Here is a 15,815-nt window from a genome sequence, read left to right as displayed (position 1 = left end):
ATATTATGCAAATCTGAATTTTCAAAATAGCAGCTTTATTATTAATTTAGGATGATTTTAGAATAAATATGAAATTTAGATGCCTCTTTTGGTTACAAAATTCCACTGTTATTTTATAATTAGTCAGCACCAATAAAGCACAAGATCTCAAAAACAGCAATTGGGGGAAATACTGGTGAACAAACATATTATGCAAATCCAAAACAAAGCAAAAAAAAAAAGTTTTTTTGGCACTTCTCTCCTCTTTTAAAGATTGATTATGATAAAATAATATTATTTTTAGGGATTTATGCATTAATTATTATGAAATATAGTGTAAGGTAGAAATTAACGATTTTTCTAAATAATAAATGTTTAAAAAAATAAATTCGATCCCTATCACTTTAGAGGACAGCTGCAGACCCCCCAGTCTTATGGATGAACCTAAATACATGTTAAAGATAAAAATTACCCTGAAAATTATACAAAAATGTTTTTTAGTGTGTTGAAAAAATCTATTTTAAATTCTTGATTTTGAGGATTATGACCTTTAAGATGCCCCTATTGGTGGTGATGGTGCTTGTGGTATGGTCAGACCTCCCAGTGGTGCAAGCGGGAACACTCCCACCCGGGAGTGACAAACAGGCTAGGAGGCCAAGTAGGAGAAGTCTGGAGATGTATTTCGTGCAGAAAGAACCGCCAGATACCTTTTTTTGGCAACAGAGGGAATGGAAACTAGCCAAATCCTTTCCCTTTTTAAAAACATGTCGGCTAAAGACCATCAATACACTTTCTACTACTACTACCAAAGACAGACGAAGAACGGAGGCTGAGATTAAAATAAAACTAAGGACAATCCACCCCAACCCAGGACCCAGAGACAAGACAGAGGAGGGAAAGAGACGGAGACGAGAAAGGAGGAATACTAGGAGAACAGAAAAGAGACAAGCCAGAGAAAATACTGACCAGAACAGGAGAACAGACCAGGCCCTAAATATCATCACCTGGAATGCTCAGAGAGTATCACTAAGACAACAGAACAGAAGGAGACTGAGAGCAATGGCAGACAGAGCTAACAAAAACAACTGGGACGCAGTTTTAATTTCTGAAGTAAAGAGCGAGAGTCAAGGGACAATTTGGTTAGGGGAAAATGAAAACCTAACAGCTATCACCTACACCAACAGAGCTGCAATACTTTTAAGGGGTCGCATATTAGAGTCTTGGTGTGAAAATGGCCAACGCACCAAATACAATGAGAGAACAATTTCTATCAAATCCCTAGGACATTCCCTCACAGCCACATACATGCCAGTGTGGAAGGGAAACAATGAAGCAGAAATAGAGGAAGCTAGAGAGGACCTGAGAGTACACACAGAATGGGCAAACAAAGATGAAGTTCTAATAGTGGGAGGAGACTTTAACGCACACATTGGAGCCAACGAGGACAGAGCAGGAGTGTGTGGAAAGTTTGGATTGAGACAGACAAACAGACAAGGTCAAGAACTGATAGAGTTTTGTGAAGAAAACAACTTATGTTTCGTAAACAGTTTTTTCAATCACAAAAGGAGAGGAACATGGTTCAACCCGGCCCTTAGAAGATGGTATGAACTAGATGGATTCCTCATGCGCAATAACCAAAGACATAAACTAGTCAGAAAAATTTGCACAGTTGGAGAAAACTCATTGTCAGACCACAAACCAAAGAAAATGACGTTGACCATAAAAAAACCAAAGAAGAGTATACCATTTAACCAAAAACGGACACCAAAAATATGTTGGGAGAAACTGAAAGATGAGGTCATTGCCACTAGATACAGACACAGAGTAGAAATACCACTGGAGGAAAGAGAACGAGAACAGCTGCATGTGCCAGAACGGCTGGATGTGCCAGAACGGCTGGAGGTGCCGGAACGGCTGGATGTGCCGGAACAGCTGGATGTGCCGGAACAGCTGGATGTGTTGGAACAGCTGGAGGTGCCGGAACGGCTGCAGGTGCCGGAACGGCTGAACATGCCGCAAGACTCTACGTATTGGACAGAGATAACAAAAGTTGTGACAAAAGCTGCTGAGGACATATGTGGCCTACAAGAAAAAAAGATTGAGAACCCATGGATGGTCGGAAGAGACGAGGAAATACAGAGATTGAGAGCCAGAATAACTGGATGCCTTACCCAGAGAAATGACTGTATGGAGAGGAGACAAGGAGAAAGAAATGCCGCTGATATAGAAAGACTGGAAGCAGAACTAAACCAGATAAAGACACAACTGAAAGAAGCAAGGACTGACCTTCAGAGAAAAACTAGACTGTGGGAGAAAGAATGGTGGGATGGAATAATATCAGAGTGTGAGGAAGCCGGGATCAGAGGTGACTCTGGAGCGGTTTACAAGAAATTGAAAGAGTTGGGCACTAGAGGTATGACTAGAGCCCCAGACTCCACCAACTTGACTAAAGAGCAGTTTAAGAACCATTTTCAGGAAATCTCGAAAGATAGATTTGAAAACAACCCTGAAGACATGGAAGCAGCAGCAGATCTAGTTGAAGATATAAGTAACACTGAAGAAGCAAGATTATGGTCGGACATATTGGAACAGACTCCATCGAGAGAAGAAATTCTAAAGGAGATGAAAAAAATGAGAGAGTCAGCACCTGGAGAAGACGGAGTTAGGTTAATTTACCTGTTCAAAGGAGGACCAGAAATTATTGAAAAGGTTATAGAAATGGTTCAGTATATGTTTGAAAACGGGGCTGAAAAGTGGGATCTATCACTAAAAATTGGCCTGGTGATTCCACTATACAAGAAAGGCGACAGAAACAATGCTAACAACTACAGAGGAGTTTGCCTGTTGGCCATGGGTTCCAGGATTCTTGCCAGAATCATGACCAGCAGACTAAGAGTGTGGTCAGAGAGAATGAACCTACTGGACGACAACCATGCCGGTTTTAGAAAAAACAGATCAACAGCAGATGTTACGCAAATCATGTTTAGGATACAAGAGGACACCAGAGACTTACTTAACAGAGCAACAGCTGCAGGAACTAACATAGACGAAGGAGAAATGCCAGGAGCCTGTCTGTTAGATCTGAAGAAAGCTTCCCAAGAGTAAATAAACCAACACTATGGAAAATTTTTAAGAAATACGGAATTGGAGAGAAAGCTTTGAGAGTTATTTCTGACTTGCATGAGACTACAATGTACAAAATCAAGAGCAGAGAAGGAACAAGTGAGAGTTGGACACCACAGAGGGGACTGAGAGAAGGCTGCCCATCATCCCCAGTCCTATTCAACATTTTTCACCAAGTAGTGATGAGAATAGGAGCTAAAGCAAGAAAGAGAAAGGCGGACGAGACAGATATGGAGGTAGTCATCAGCTTCAAGTGGATCCCAGGTAGTGCCATTCCAAGCACTGGAACATGGGAGAAACCCAATAATTCAGAAGCTAAGAGAATAAAAATTGACAAAGGACTGTTTGCTGATGACACAACAATTGCTGGAAAGAAAAAAGAGCTAAATCAGGGTGTTGACGAGACAAAGAAGGTCATGAGCATGTTTGAGGAGAGAAATAATGATGACAAGGAGGAGACACTAAATTTCGGTAGGGAGTATAGTGAAAAGATCAGAATGCTTGATGTTACATGGGTGAGAGTGAAGACACCAAACAGAGAAAGAAGAGGGCTGGAGCCACCTGGCTTAAGGTCAAAAACAGGTTAAAAGTCTCTAAATTGTCCAAGAAAATGCAGGCAAAAATTATTGAAGCCTGTGTTGAATCTACCTTACTTTTTGATTGTCAGACTAGGACATGGCACCTGAGCGAAATCAAGCAACTCCAGAGCACAATGGACAAAAAATATAGGTGGCTGTGGAGTAAGAAAATCAAACCCCCACTTATTCAGATGCAAGAGGACGGTTATAACATGCAAGATGTCAGAAACGAATTGGACGTGAAGAGTGTAAGATGGAAAATTGAAAAACAAGTAATGGAACGGATTGGACATGTTTTCAGAATGGATGACGACAGAATGACGAAAGCAGTAGTATTAGGCTGGATGGAAGATTTGGAGTCATTTGACAAAGTTCCAGGAAAGAAGAGAAAAACCATACTGTACTGGAAGAGGCTACTGAGGGAGGCCAGTATAGATTACACACAGATCGGACAGCTGACAGAGGACAGGAAAGTGTGGAAGGCAACAGTCCAGGAACGGATGAAATACCTGGAGTCCTGGGAAAGACGGAAAGGAAAGAGAATCCTGGAAGAAAGCGGCCCTAGAAATCGGGTAGACGACATTGACGACAACTACGAAAACTGTGGTATTGTTTGTGAAAACAAGACAGGTCTCATTAACCACAGAAAGAGAGTCCACGAGAAATCTAGTCAAAAAATGAAATTTACATGTGATTTATGTGGAAAAATTTTTGACTACAAGTCAAATCTAACAACACACATGAAGAGCTGTACAGGATCATACATTGACGCAGACAGAAAGAAATGTGATAAATGTGGCAAGTCTAACTTTGCCAGGCACAAGAAGAAGTGCAATCCTGACGCAGAGAATGAGGGGCAAGCTCCGAGGTCCAGAAGAGCCCCATGTGAACGCTGTGGTCTACAGTACACAGTACAAAATTTAGCCAGACATAGAAGGAAGTGTAGAGATGGGCGGTAGTGTCTTACAAGACAGAATACCTTTCAAGTCAAGGTGGTGATGGTGAGCCAAATGTTATCAAAGTGCATGTCCATGATGACAACTTATATATTAAACTATGATCCAATTTTTGTAGTTATAGCATCCTCCAGCCCAGCATTATTAAAAAAGAAAAGAATTGCAATTTTATCTACTTCAATTCATAAGGTGAATACTGTAGTTTTTAGAAGATGGTTATATTTCTTGTCGGAAGGCTCCATTGGAGGCTGCTATGACTACAAAAAATGGTACATAGGTTAATAGACAAGTTGTTGTAATGGGCATGTACTTAGATAATATTAAGCTCACCATCACCACCAACAGGAGCATCTGAAAGGTCATCATCCTCAAAATCAAGATTTTAAAATGAATTTTTTTAACACATAAAAAAACATTTTTGTATACTTTTCAGGGTAATTTTTATCTTTAACATGTATTTAGGTTCATCCATAAGACTGGGGGTCAGCAGCTGTCCTCTAAAGTGATAGGGATCGAATTTATTTTTTTCAATCATTTCTTATTTAGAAAAATCATTAATTTCTACCTTATACTATATTTCATAATAATTAATGCATAAATCCCTTTAAAAAAATATTATTTTATCATAATCAATCTTTAAAAGGGGAGAAAACTGCCAAAAAACCTTTATTTTGTTGCTTTGTTTTGGATTTGCATAATATGTTTGTTCACCAGTATTACCCCCATATGCTGTTTTTTAGATCTTGTGCTTTATTGGTGCTGATTAATTAAAAAATGACAGTGGAATTTTGTAACTAAAAGAGGCATCTACATTTCATATTTTTTGTAAATCATCATAAATTAATAATAAAGCTGCTATTTTGAAAATTCTGATTTGCATAATATGTTTGTTCGGGGTTTATAATCATAAGCCTGACTATCACTCCTGAATATATGGTTTACTTCTGATGACTTAAAATGGTATGAAGTGAAATAAATGCTAGAATGGTAGTTAGGGGAAGAAAAGGAAGCTTGTAAGAAATACACCACTATAACCTCTAAAAGAGTGCCACTAAAAGAGTATCAAAATATTCTTTTTATTGAATTCTTTGAATTATTTTATAACTTCTTTGATAATAATTGCAGAAAAATTACATTTATATGTACAGATTACACATAATTAAAAACAGTGTGAAATCTAGTTCCGAGGTATTCAATGAAATAAGTTCTAATTATTTAGTCTTTAATTTTGAAAATTATTTTTGATTCTTCTTATTTAAATATAAAATAATTTAGAATTTCTTTGACTTATAATATGTTACTAGGCTTGTGACACACCACCCAAAGGCAGTTCACTATGCATGTGAGTTAATTGTTAATATTATTTCAAGTTTCTATTCAGCCATTTCAAAGGAAATAATTTTCTTATGTGCATTATTAGAATTATGAGACAAGAAGCATAATTTATAATTGATCTTTAAAACTGGTATATCTTCTGTAACTGATTGTGTAAAAACAGTATTCCTTAGTTTACAGAAGATATTTACAAAAAATTTAATAGGTTGTGCGTGGTATGTACTTTAAGATCTTGTCAACCTTTAGAACAATTTATACTTAATATTGGGATAAAGGGTTTTTTTATTGGAGGAGATTATTGCATCAACACCTTAAATATATGAACCGACAAAAGAAAAAAATTGAAAAAACACATTATTATCATATGTGATAGTCTTTTTCAATCATAAATGTTAGAGGTTCTTTGATACCCCTTTCAAATGAATGCCCTAAAAGCTTGTACCAAACCCAGTAGCTTTTTAAAAAATGCCAGTTAATTTCAAAATTTAAATTGCGCTTATGAAAATGGAAAAGGAATAGACTTGTATCTTATTATTTAAACTTAATAGTATGTTTTCTATTTTTTAAATATAGAAATATCTATAATAAGAAATAAGAAGTATGTTACTAACACCAGTCCCAACAAAATTTGAAAGCTATTGAAACTAATTGATCTATGGATATTTATTAAGAAATTCGACTGTTTATAGATGACTTTTTTTATTGGGAAGTAATCAAACAAATACGGCCTTTCATACCAAAATGTGTACAGTTTCTGCCCAATAGTAATTCTGCAAGGTTCTTCCAGACAATTCTTATTAGTGAAGCCAGATTATTAATCAATGGATCTTTATTTGTGCATTATATATTTGACTATAAGATTTTTATTGTTTTTGATACTGATTTAAAAATACATGTTAATTAAGGGAAGCTGATGCAAAACCATCACTATTAGCTGCTGATGCAGAAGACAAAGTAAGAACAAACCTTATTGATAATAGTACAACTAGTAAAAATTTAATATAATTTTTAAGAGGTAATTAGTTATACATACATACAAATTTCTCTTATTAATTCATCTATTCTTTTAACTCTTAATATTTTTTGCACTTTGCTATTTTGTTTCAACAAGAATATGATATGCCAGTTGTGTCTTAGAAAAAAAAGTTATTACTTCCCTAAAGGCCAAGTTAAAAAAGGGTTATAATTCTTTATGATTTCAGAGCACAGCTCTCAGTATTGCAGAGGAAAGAGTAAGTACAATTCTCCAAATATTTAGAATGGTGAAACTTCTTAACATTGTGATATAGACAGACTTACATAAGTTAATGATAGAGTAAACTTATTGTTCAATTCAAAATGCAAACAGATTTTTAAGTATTTATTATATTGGATTAAATGCAGTTTTTGAGTAAATAAGATTATATATTTATACTATATTTAGAAATGATTAAATATGTTAATAAGTCAAAACTACTGATTATTCAAAGCTGGATAGTTCTGAAGTAGCAGGATGTCTGTCTGTATATCAGGACACCAATCAACAGGATGACTGTCTGTTTAATTAATACAATGTATTAATTAACTATGCACTTTGAAGGGGTAGAATATCTGCCTATACAAACTATCTAAAGTAGTAGGATGTCTGTGAATAGCTGTATTGGTCTTAATAAAGACTCGAACCCAAACCAGATAATGTTCTGTGTTAGGACTCTCAATATCAACTGACTTAAATATATTTTCTCTTTATTCTTTCTGAGAGCAATTAAAGAGTAATTAAGAGTAACAACTAACATATGTCTGCAAACTTAAATATATGACATCACAACATAAATATATGACAACATGTTAATATTTAAAGCTAAAAATACAACAAATATGAAAAAAAGTTGGGTATCTTCTATGACTTATTTAGTAATGTTATTTATTTAATTATTACATTTGTGTTTTTTCCCTGGCATGTCAATTTAAATTTTAAGCATTTTTGAAGCAACATGTTTGTTGTTTGATTGTTAAATAAATTTTGTCTTTTTAGTATTATATTGTTTAATACATTTTCCATCTAGATTATTACCAATAATCTTTTTTTTTAAACTAATCATCAATAGTTAAGTTTATTGATCAAATGTTAATAATAAATAGTAAAAATATTCAATTTAATATTATATATAATATTTTCTTAAGGCTCCACCTCCACTGAATTGTGATTGTCAATGTCATGATTATTCATATTCTTCTGGTGGTATAGTCCATGGAAACTGTAAATCGGTAAGATAAATATATATTATTAATACAGGTTTTTCAAATCTCTTTAACTTCCAGTGCAGTGCCTACTCTAAACCAAGCAACCAGAAAATTCCCTTTAAGGCTATTTTAGAATTAGAGAAAAATATATATTGAAGATCTCCACACATACTCTCTAGATCAGCTAATAGAGAAATACTTAAGCAAAAAATTTGGCCACATTAGTGGTTTTAAATAGTACAGATTATTGTGTTATTTATTATTAACCCATAATGGTCAGGGGGAGGGGGTGTTGAACGCCCCCTCCCCCCCCCCAATTTTTTCAATCTCATTTTCTGTGTGTGAAATATAGAGGGCTTTAACTGTATGACCTTCTAAATATGGGTATGACACATAACTGAGAGTTGGAATTTTTTGGATATCTCCATCCTGGCGGGCACAGGATGCCAGCAAACCTGGCGGGGTCATCCAGGTAAAGAGCACAAAATATTTTTTGACTTAAACAAAGCATTTTATCAAACTAAAATACTGAAATATCCTCAAGTAAAAAACCTTTATATGAAATATAGTTGTTCAAGTCAATTTTAGGTTTCAGGTATGATCCTGCAGGTCCTAATCCTGCTGGTCTCCAGAAATCTTTAAAAGTCTCCTTTGACTTCGGCGGCTGGCAGCTGCCAAGTACAGCTGAAGCTGGCAAAATTTTATGTTTTGAGATTTATATTATAAAATTTGCATAAAGATAAACATTCTTGAAAAAATAGTTTTTCTAGCTTCAAAAGTAAAAAAAATGACAGCCTTTTGAAATCTTTAAATAGAAAAGGAACTAAAAACAAAGATTGTTAAAAAAAAGGTTGAAGTAAGTGAAATTTTACTGTGACTCACTTAGTCGGAAATTCATTATCAAACAGGGGACATGCACAAAAGTTTTAGCCCTCTAGCACTAACAGGTACAGCAAGGGGCCAGACTGTTAAGGGTTAATAGAATTTATATTTGTTTCTCCAAATCTCTTTAGAACATAACTTTAGCAATGAGAAGCTTTACGAACAAACATTGCATTGTTAATAAGATAAAATTTAACAACAAAATATTTAGGAGGATGTATTAGATAACAAATTGTGGTGTTTTGTTGATGCATCTTCACCTTGCAGAGATAAACAATCAACTAACGAATTTCCAAAAGGACATGTAATAACAAAACACTTATCTCTTCATGTCCACTATGTGTCCACATTATCAGTTTCAAAAGAGGAAAATGAGCTTATATTCTATTATTTAAAAACCAGTAGGTCTTCATGGAAAAGCTTCACAATATTTTTTTTATCATCAGGAATGTAAAGTAAGAGAAAATATCCAAACTTTTGAATGACTAGAAATATTGTACATCCCAAAGATACAACTTAAACTGTTTTTAACCTATTTTTAAAACATATATCAAAAATATACTATGACACTAGTAGAATCAAACTGCAGAGCCTAAATTTGAATTAAGTCCCCAATAAACTTTTTTGAGGGAATTTAAAAATTAATTTTTACTGTTGCTGTGGTCCTTTTTGATCAGAGCAAAAGGTCTTTTTTTATTTGAGTAAAATTCGTAGCTTTTAGAGTGTTTTGCTTCATAAATATAGTATTCTGGCGTAGAGTAAAGTTAAACCTATTGATTTCATCTAAATTAAGTCATTAAAAACTTAATTCTTTACAATATATCAATGAATTAACATTATCGTGATTGTTTTCTATCACTTATTTAAAACACATACAAATTGGCTGTAAAGGGTTAAATAGTGTAAGATGACAACAAACATTTATGCAATACAACAAATTTATTTTTGTCACATATACAAATATGATAAAATATAAGATTATTCAAACTCATTTTTTAAAATATTTTTAAAAAGTATGTATCTTTTATGTGTATGGTTTTCATTCTTTTCATTTTAATTTAATAAAAATTATTTAACTACATTGGAAATAAGTCACTTTGTGAAAACACCCTTTTTTGAAATGTAAAGAACCAAAATGAAACAAGACTTCTAATTGGTTCAGACTTCAGAATTATATGTTTGATTTTATTGTTAGATTTTTCAATAAAATTAATTGTTTTAGAAAAAAAAATATTTCCAATGAACATAGTAAGGTTTTTTTTTATTGTATAAATATAAAGAGAATTATATAAATTGGTCTAAAAGCTACAATATAACCCCGAGTAAAAAAGAACTTTTGCTCTGGTCAAAATGACGGGAGCAACAGTAAAAATTAATTTTTAATTACCCCCAAAAAAGTTTATTGGGGACTTAATTCAAATTTGGGCTCTGCAGTCTGATTCTACTGGTGTCATAGTATATTTTTGATACATGATATAAAAATAGGTTAAAAACAGTTTAAATAGGAAATTCAATTCAAAAGTTGAAATGTTGACATAAATAAAAAATATTACAGACATGACTCCAAGTATTTATAATTACAAATCAATAAATTATTACTTTCCAAACACTTTTTCATGTTAATCATCTGAAAATTATAAGCATCAATAATCCAACTTTAACTTCAACTTGTGAATATAAGCAACATCTTATTAGGCTTGTACAACTCCTCCTGCTAGTGCATGGTAAGAATCTTTTAATTATTATTATTTGATTCTTTATTATTTTTGTCTTAATTATTTACATATTTTTTAATAATATTTAGCAATTACACTAAATCTAAATTATTTTTTAGTAAAAGCAGACCACCATACTTTTCTTCTTGGGTAAGAGAAATATTTTATGTGGTGTAAATAAAAATATGTTAGTTTTATTTTTTATTTGTATTAATATGTAACATTTACAAAGAATCAATATAGGTGAGCTGTTTTAAAGGAATTAGATATATATGAGAAACTAATTTTTGTATAAGTCTCTATCCCACACAAATCAAACATGAATATCCTAATATTTTTTCAGCTTAAAACAATTATAATAGCACCCTTGAAACGGCGGGTCAAGTTATAATGTACTTGAGTGTGGAGCTTGAGCTGGCCCTAGTGGCTATATAAAAGTGTCTTGTTCTTCTCCATGACTACTTAGATCCAGCTATACACTCTTAAAGCAAATTTTTAAGGCTGCTGATGCACTTCCTTCTGTTGGAGAAGACATGGCAGCTGCAGAGGAACCTGCAACTAATACTAACAAAAAACATGTTGCAGTTGACATAACAATGCACTTTAAGGTAATTTTAGATTTAATAAGATGAAGCATCCCATTGTTTGATTCAGGCACTACCTTTAAAAGAGCTAAAAGGTTTTTATGTAAATATCAAGAAACAAGAAATTAACAATAATGCTATTTTTTAATGTTTGGGAATTAGTATCAAAATAAATTGTTTATTTTTTAAGAATCACATGTCTCCAGATGGTGATGTATCCACAGCTCTAGGCACAGGTTCAATTAAAATTTATTATTTGATTAATCATAATCATTAATCTTAAAAATAAATTTATATTTCTTTTATACTTATAGAATGATTTGGACCAGAAAGTGCTGGCTCAAAAGAGGTCTTTTCATGACTAGAACCCATGTACAGAACATATAAATGCAACAGTCTAAAAGAGACAAAAAAGAAACAAAAAAAGTTATCAGTCTTTTTTATTATCATATCTATTTTTTATGTTTGTTATCATATTTAATCTTAGTGTAATTTTCATATTTATTCTTATTTATTCTTGGTGGTGGGTATCATATTTTTTCAAAACTTTAAATGTTTTATCATTCTTGTTTGTATCATATTTAATCTATGTTTTATCACTCTGAGTTGTGGGTCTAATATTAAATCTTATTCATTTTTTATCATATTCCAATTTCATGTTGGTACCAGATATGATTTTCATGTAATTTTCATATTTAATCCCATTTGCTCTTATTGGTTGGTTTTATATTTAATCTTTTTTTGCACTTAGTGGTGGGTTTCATATTTGATCTTATTTGCACTTGGTGGTGGGTTTCATATTTAATCTTATTTGCACTTGGTGATGGGTTTTATAATTAATCTTATTTGCACTTGGTGGTGGGTTTCATATTTAATCTTATTTGCACTTGGTGATGGGTTTCATATTTAATCTTATTAGCACTTGGTGGTGGGTTTCATATTTAATTTTGTTAGCACTTGGTGGTGGGTTTCATATTTAATCTTATTTGCACTTGGTGATGGGTTTTATAAATAATCTTATTTGCACTTGGTGGTGGGTTTTATAATTAATCTTATTTGCACTTGGTGGTGGGTTTCATATTTAATATAGTTTGCACTTGGTGATGGGTTTCATATTTAATCTTATTTGCACTTGGTGGTGGGTTTCATATTTAATCTTATTAGCACTTGGTGGTGGGTTTCATATTTAATCTTATTTGCACTTGGTGGTGGGTTTCATATTTAATCTTATTAGCACTTGGTGGTGGGTTTCATATTTAATCTTATTTGCACATGGTGGTGGGTTTCATATTTAATCTTATTTATTTCTAGAGTTCCGTTTTACAATTTTTATTAAGAGTTGGCATTTAAAGCTAATCTTAATTCTTAAAGTTTATTTAATGTAAATATTCTATTAGATGTTTGGTCATTTTTGTTTTAAAAATATTCATTAAAATTATTATTCTATTTGTTTGTTACACATTTCAATAAATATTTTGCATACAATACTTCTTTATTTTTAAAAGTATGCAAAGATTTGATTTCAGATTTATAGAATATCAGATATAAACATATTATATATTTGTTGAAGATTATAATTCCTTGAACATAATAACTCTAACATCACTAAATGTTTAATATGATGATATTTGGTGTGACGATTACTCACTAATCTATCGGTGAATTCTAGTTCACTACAATGATAAGAAAATATCTAAAGAAATTTGTTAGGTTTATTGTACAATCATTTCAAAGGTTGTTGTCCCTTATCAAAGGGAGCCTGCAGAAAATAATTTTCTTTAAATGCTGAAAGACTGCCATAATTACAAACAATACCCAACCTTTGAAGCCTCTAAACTTCAATAAAAAAAAGTTTTAGGCATTTTAAAATTACTTTTTAAAGACTTGAAATCTGTCAAATTTACTAAGCCAATGAATATGTAAACGTTGTAAAAAACGTTTGGGACGAGTGTAATAAAAAGCCCAGATCTACTGCAGTTCACGGTAAAATATTGCTGGTATGAATATTGCCAAAAATCTATGAATTTTAAAGGCTGCTAGCTTCCAAACGACTGAGCATACAGATCATACCCGCACACCATTTTAAGCGGTATAAGAAGGCCTACAAATAATCTGGAATAGCCAAGATCCAATGATGCACAGGGACAGCTTCACTGAAGAAAAAACGCATAAAATAGGCCTTTTTCTCTGCACTGCGAGATAATTATGCATTATTCATTTATGGCTATTCCAGATTATTTGTAGGCCTTTTTATGCCGCTTAAAACAGTGTGCGGGCATGCTCTGTATGTTCAGCCGTTTGGCAACTATCAGCCTTCAAAATTCATAGATTTTTGGCATTATTCGTTACCAGCAATATTTTACCATGAACTGAAGTAGATCTGGGCTTTTTATTACACTCGTCCCAAACATTTTTTACAACGTTTACATATCCATTGGCTTAAAGTGTTCACAAAGCTGGGAAAAAGTTGATATATGTCACTGATTAATGTTTTTTGTATTTTGTGTTTTATTATACATATCTTAAAACCTATCAAAATTGACAAATAACAATCTTTTTGTTGAAGTTTACTTGCAAATTTAGAGTAGAATAAATTCTTTTGTTACATACATATTAAACTAACCAAAAAGGTTTATAATTTCTTTTTACGGGGAGATTAAACAATTTCTACCGACAATTAAAAGGATGTTACCAAATATGGATATAAGGTCAGCTGATTTATAGTTGTCGATTGTGAACATAGCACCCTCATCCTATCTCAATATTTACTACTTGCCAAAAAAGCTTCAAACTTCCATAAAAAAATTAAATTTTAAAAATTAAAATTTTTAATGTATAATGTATAAATATTTTTGGAGGGTGGTGGTATTCTCCTCCAAAATAGTTATAAACATTTCAAACATTTCAAACATGATGAGCTACCCTGTAAAGGAGAACCATACTGGTTCAGCTGTTAGCAAGATCCTTTAGAACAGACAAACATACAGACATCCTGTTACATTATTATAACAATTTATATTTAGGATGTGTGTATTACTTAAATATAATTTATTAACTTAAACAGAAAGAGGGCTACTTATAGTAGATATTCAAAATAAGCTTTAAAACACAAAATAATTTTTAAGTTTTGGGTCATGGAAAGGAAACAAGTTTGTGGGTTTTGTTGTATTTGTATCCTTTCCATGAACCAAAGTTTTTATTATAAGCGTTTTCTAAGATAGGCATTTTTTGAGTATAACCCCTCTCTCTCTCTCTCTCTCTTTCTCTCTCTCTCTCTCTCTCTCTCTCCCTCTCTCTCTGTTTTTCTTTCTCACACAATCAGATTTTTACCTGGGGGGTTAGTTGTTAAAGTGATTGCGAATTTAATTTTTCAAAATGCATTTTCGTTTACCTTTTTTTATATTTTAAGTAATTTTCAAAGAATTATGCCTTAAAAGTTCAGTTAAGTTAGAAAAAAATCTGTTTAAAATGCGGAGAGTGTTTCCACATGAAAATAATGTTAAAATCTGAGCATCAATTAAACTAAGAGAAAATAAGTTATTTCTTCGCTTGCAGCTAAAAACAAAAAAATTGATACTTAGAAAATATTTTTGTAATATATCTCTTTTAATATTTATCTTTGAACTTTCTCTAAAATGTAATGAAAAAGTTTGGTTTATTTTAAAAAATCATTAACCAAATACCACTTTGTTTATGCAGGTATAGTGACAAAAGAAAAATTGATTAAATCTGTAGAAAGCATGATATTTAAGAATTAAAATGTTTAAATAGAATAAACAAATATCATTTGCTGCTCATATTCAGCATAAAATATAGCAGTCTTTCTATAGTATTTACATAAAAAAAAGCATTTTATCATTGTAAAATAATCTCGTAATGTGTCGAATTTAATTATATATCTGTCATTATACACAAACACACACACACACACACACTCATTCACTTACATTGGGCATTCATGTTTCCCTTTTCCATTCTCCGTCCCCCTCCTTATCTTTTGTGGTACAAATGGTACCAACGGATTTTGTTAAGTTGAAGTATAGAAACCAAACATTACTAAATATTGTTAAAGTCGCAGTCCCTTCAGTGTATTTTAAGTTGTAAGTTTGGACCAGTACTGGAAAATTTCAATAGCTATAAAAAGTAAATAATTTTATTCCCATAACTGAAAAAACATGTTATTTTATTTCAATTTTTGAATAGGTTTATTGGTAACTGACTTGATTTATTACCTCAGGAACCATCTTTACATTGTGTTTAGGATTAAGATAAAAGCCTTGCTTTAATTAATGTACATCCATGAATAACAGATTAATATTAAAAGAATATAATTTGTGTTGTCTCTTTATCTTATTCCATGTTTTGAAGTATTAAACAATCAAGTTCTGTGGAGTCCTATGTATGTTTGTGTGTGTGTGTATTTGATTTAACCTGGCTGTG

The 15,815-nt window shown here is 32.3% G+C and overlaps 1 protein-coding gene across 1 annotated transcript in view; it reads left to right on the top strand.

The window, feature by feature from the left end:
* The window catches only part of LOC145324782 (uncharacterized), a 49,149-nt gene extending 36,289 nt beyond the window's left edge, over positions 1-12,860 (top strand). Inside the window, exon 25 of the mRNA XM_080167416.1 lies at positions 11,690-12,860. Coding sequence (XP_080023542.1) covers positions 11,690-11,694 — 5 coding nt within the window. The 3' untranslated portion in view covers positions 11,695-12,860. The remainder of the gene's footprint in view (positions 1-11,689) is intronic.
* Positions 12,861-15,815: the final 2,955 nt, after the last annotated feature.

The sequence above is a fragment of the Acartia tonsa genome, chromosome 7 (genome assembly GCF_053477335.1).
Source record: "Acartia tonsa isolate MP-2025a chromosome 7, ASM5347733v1, whole genome shotgun sequence".
Classification (NCBI taxonomy): Eukaryota; Metazoa; Arthropoda; class Copepoda; order Calanoida; family Acartiidae; genus Acartia; species Acartia tonsa.
The sequence above is the reverse complement of the archived record's forward strand: the minus strand, read 5'-3'. Positions and strand labels throughout refer to the sequence as shown.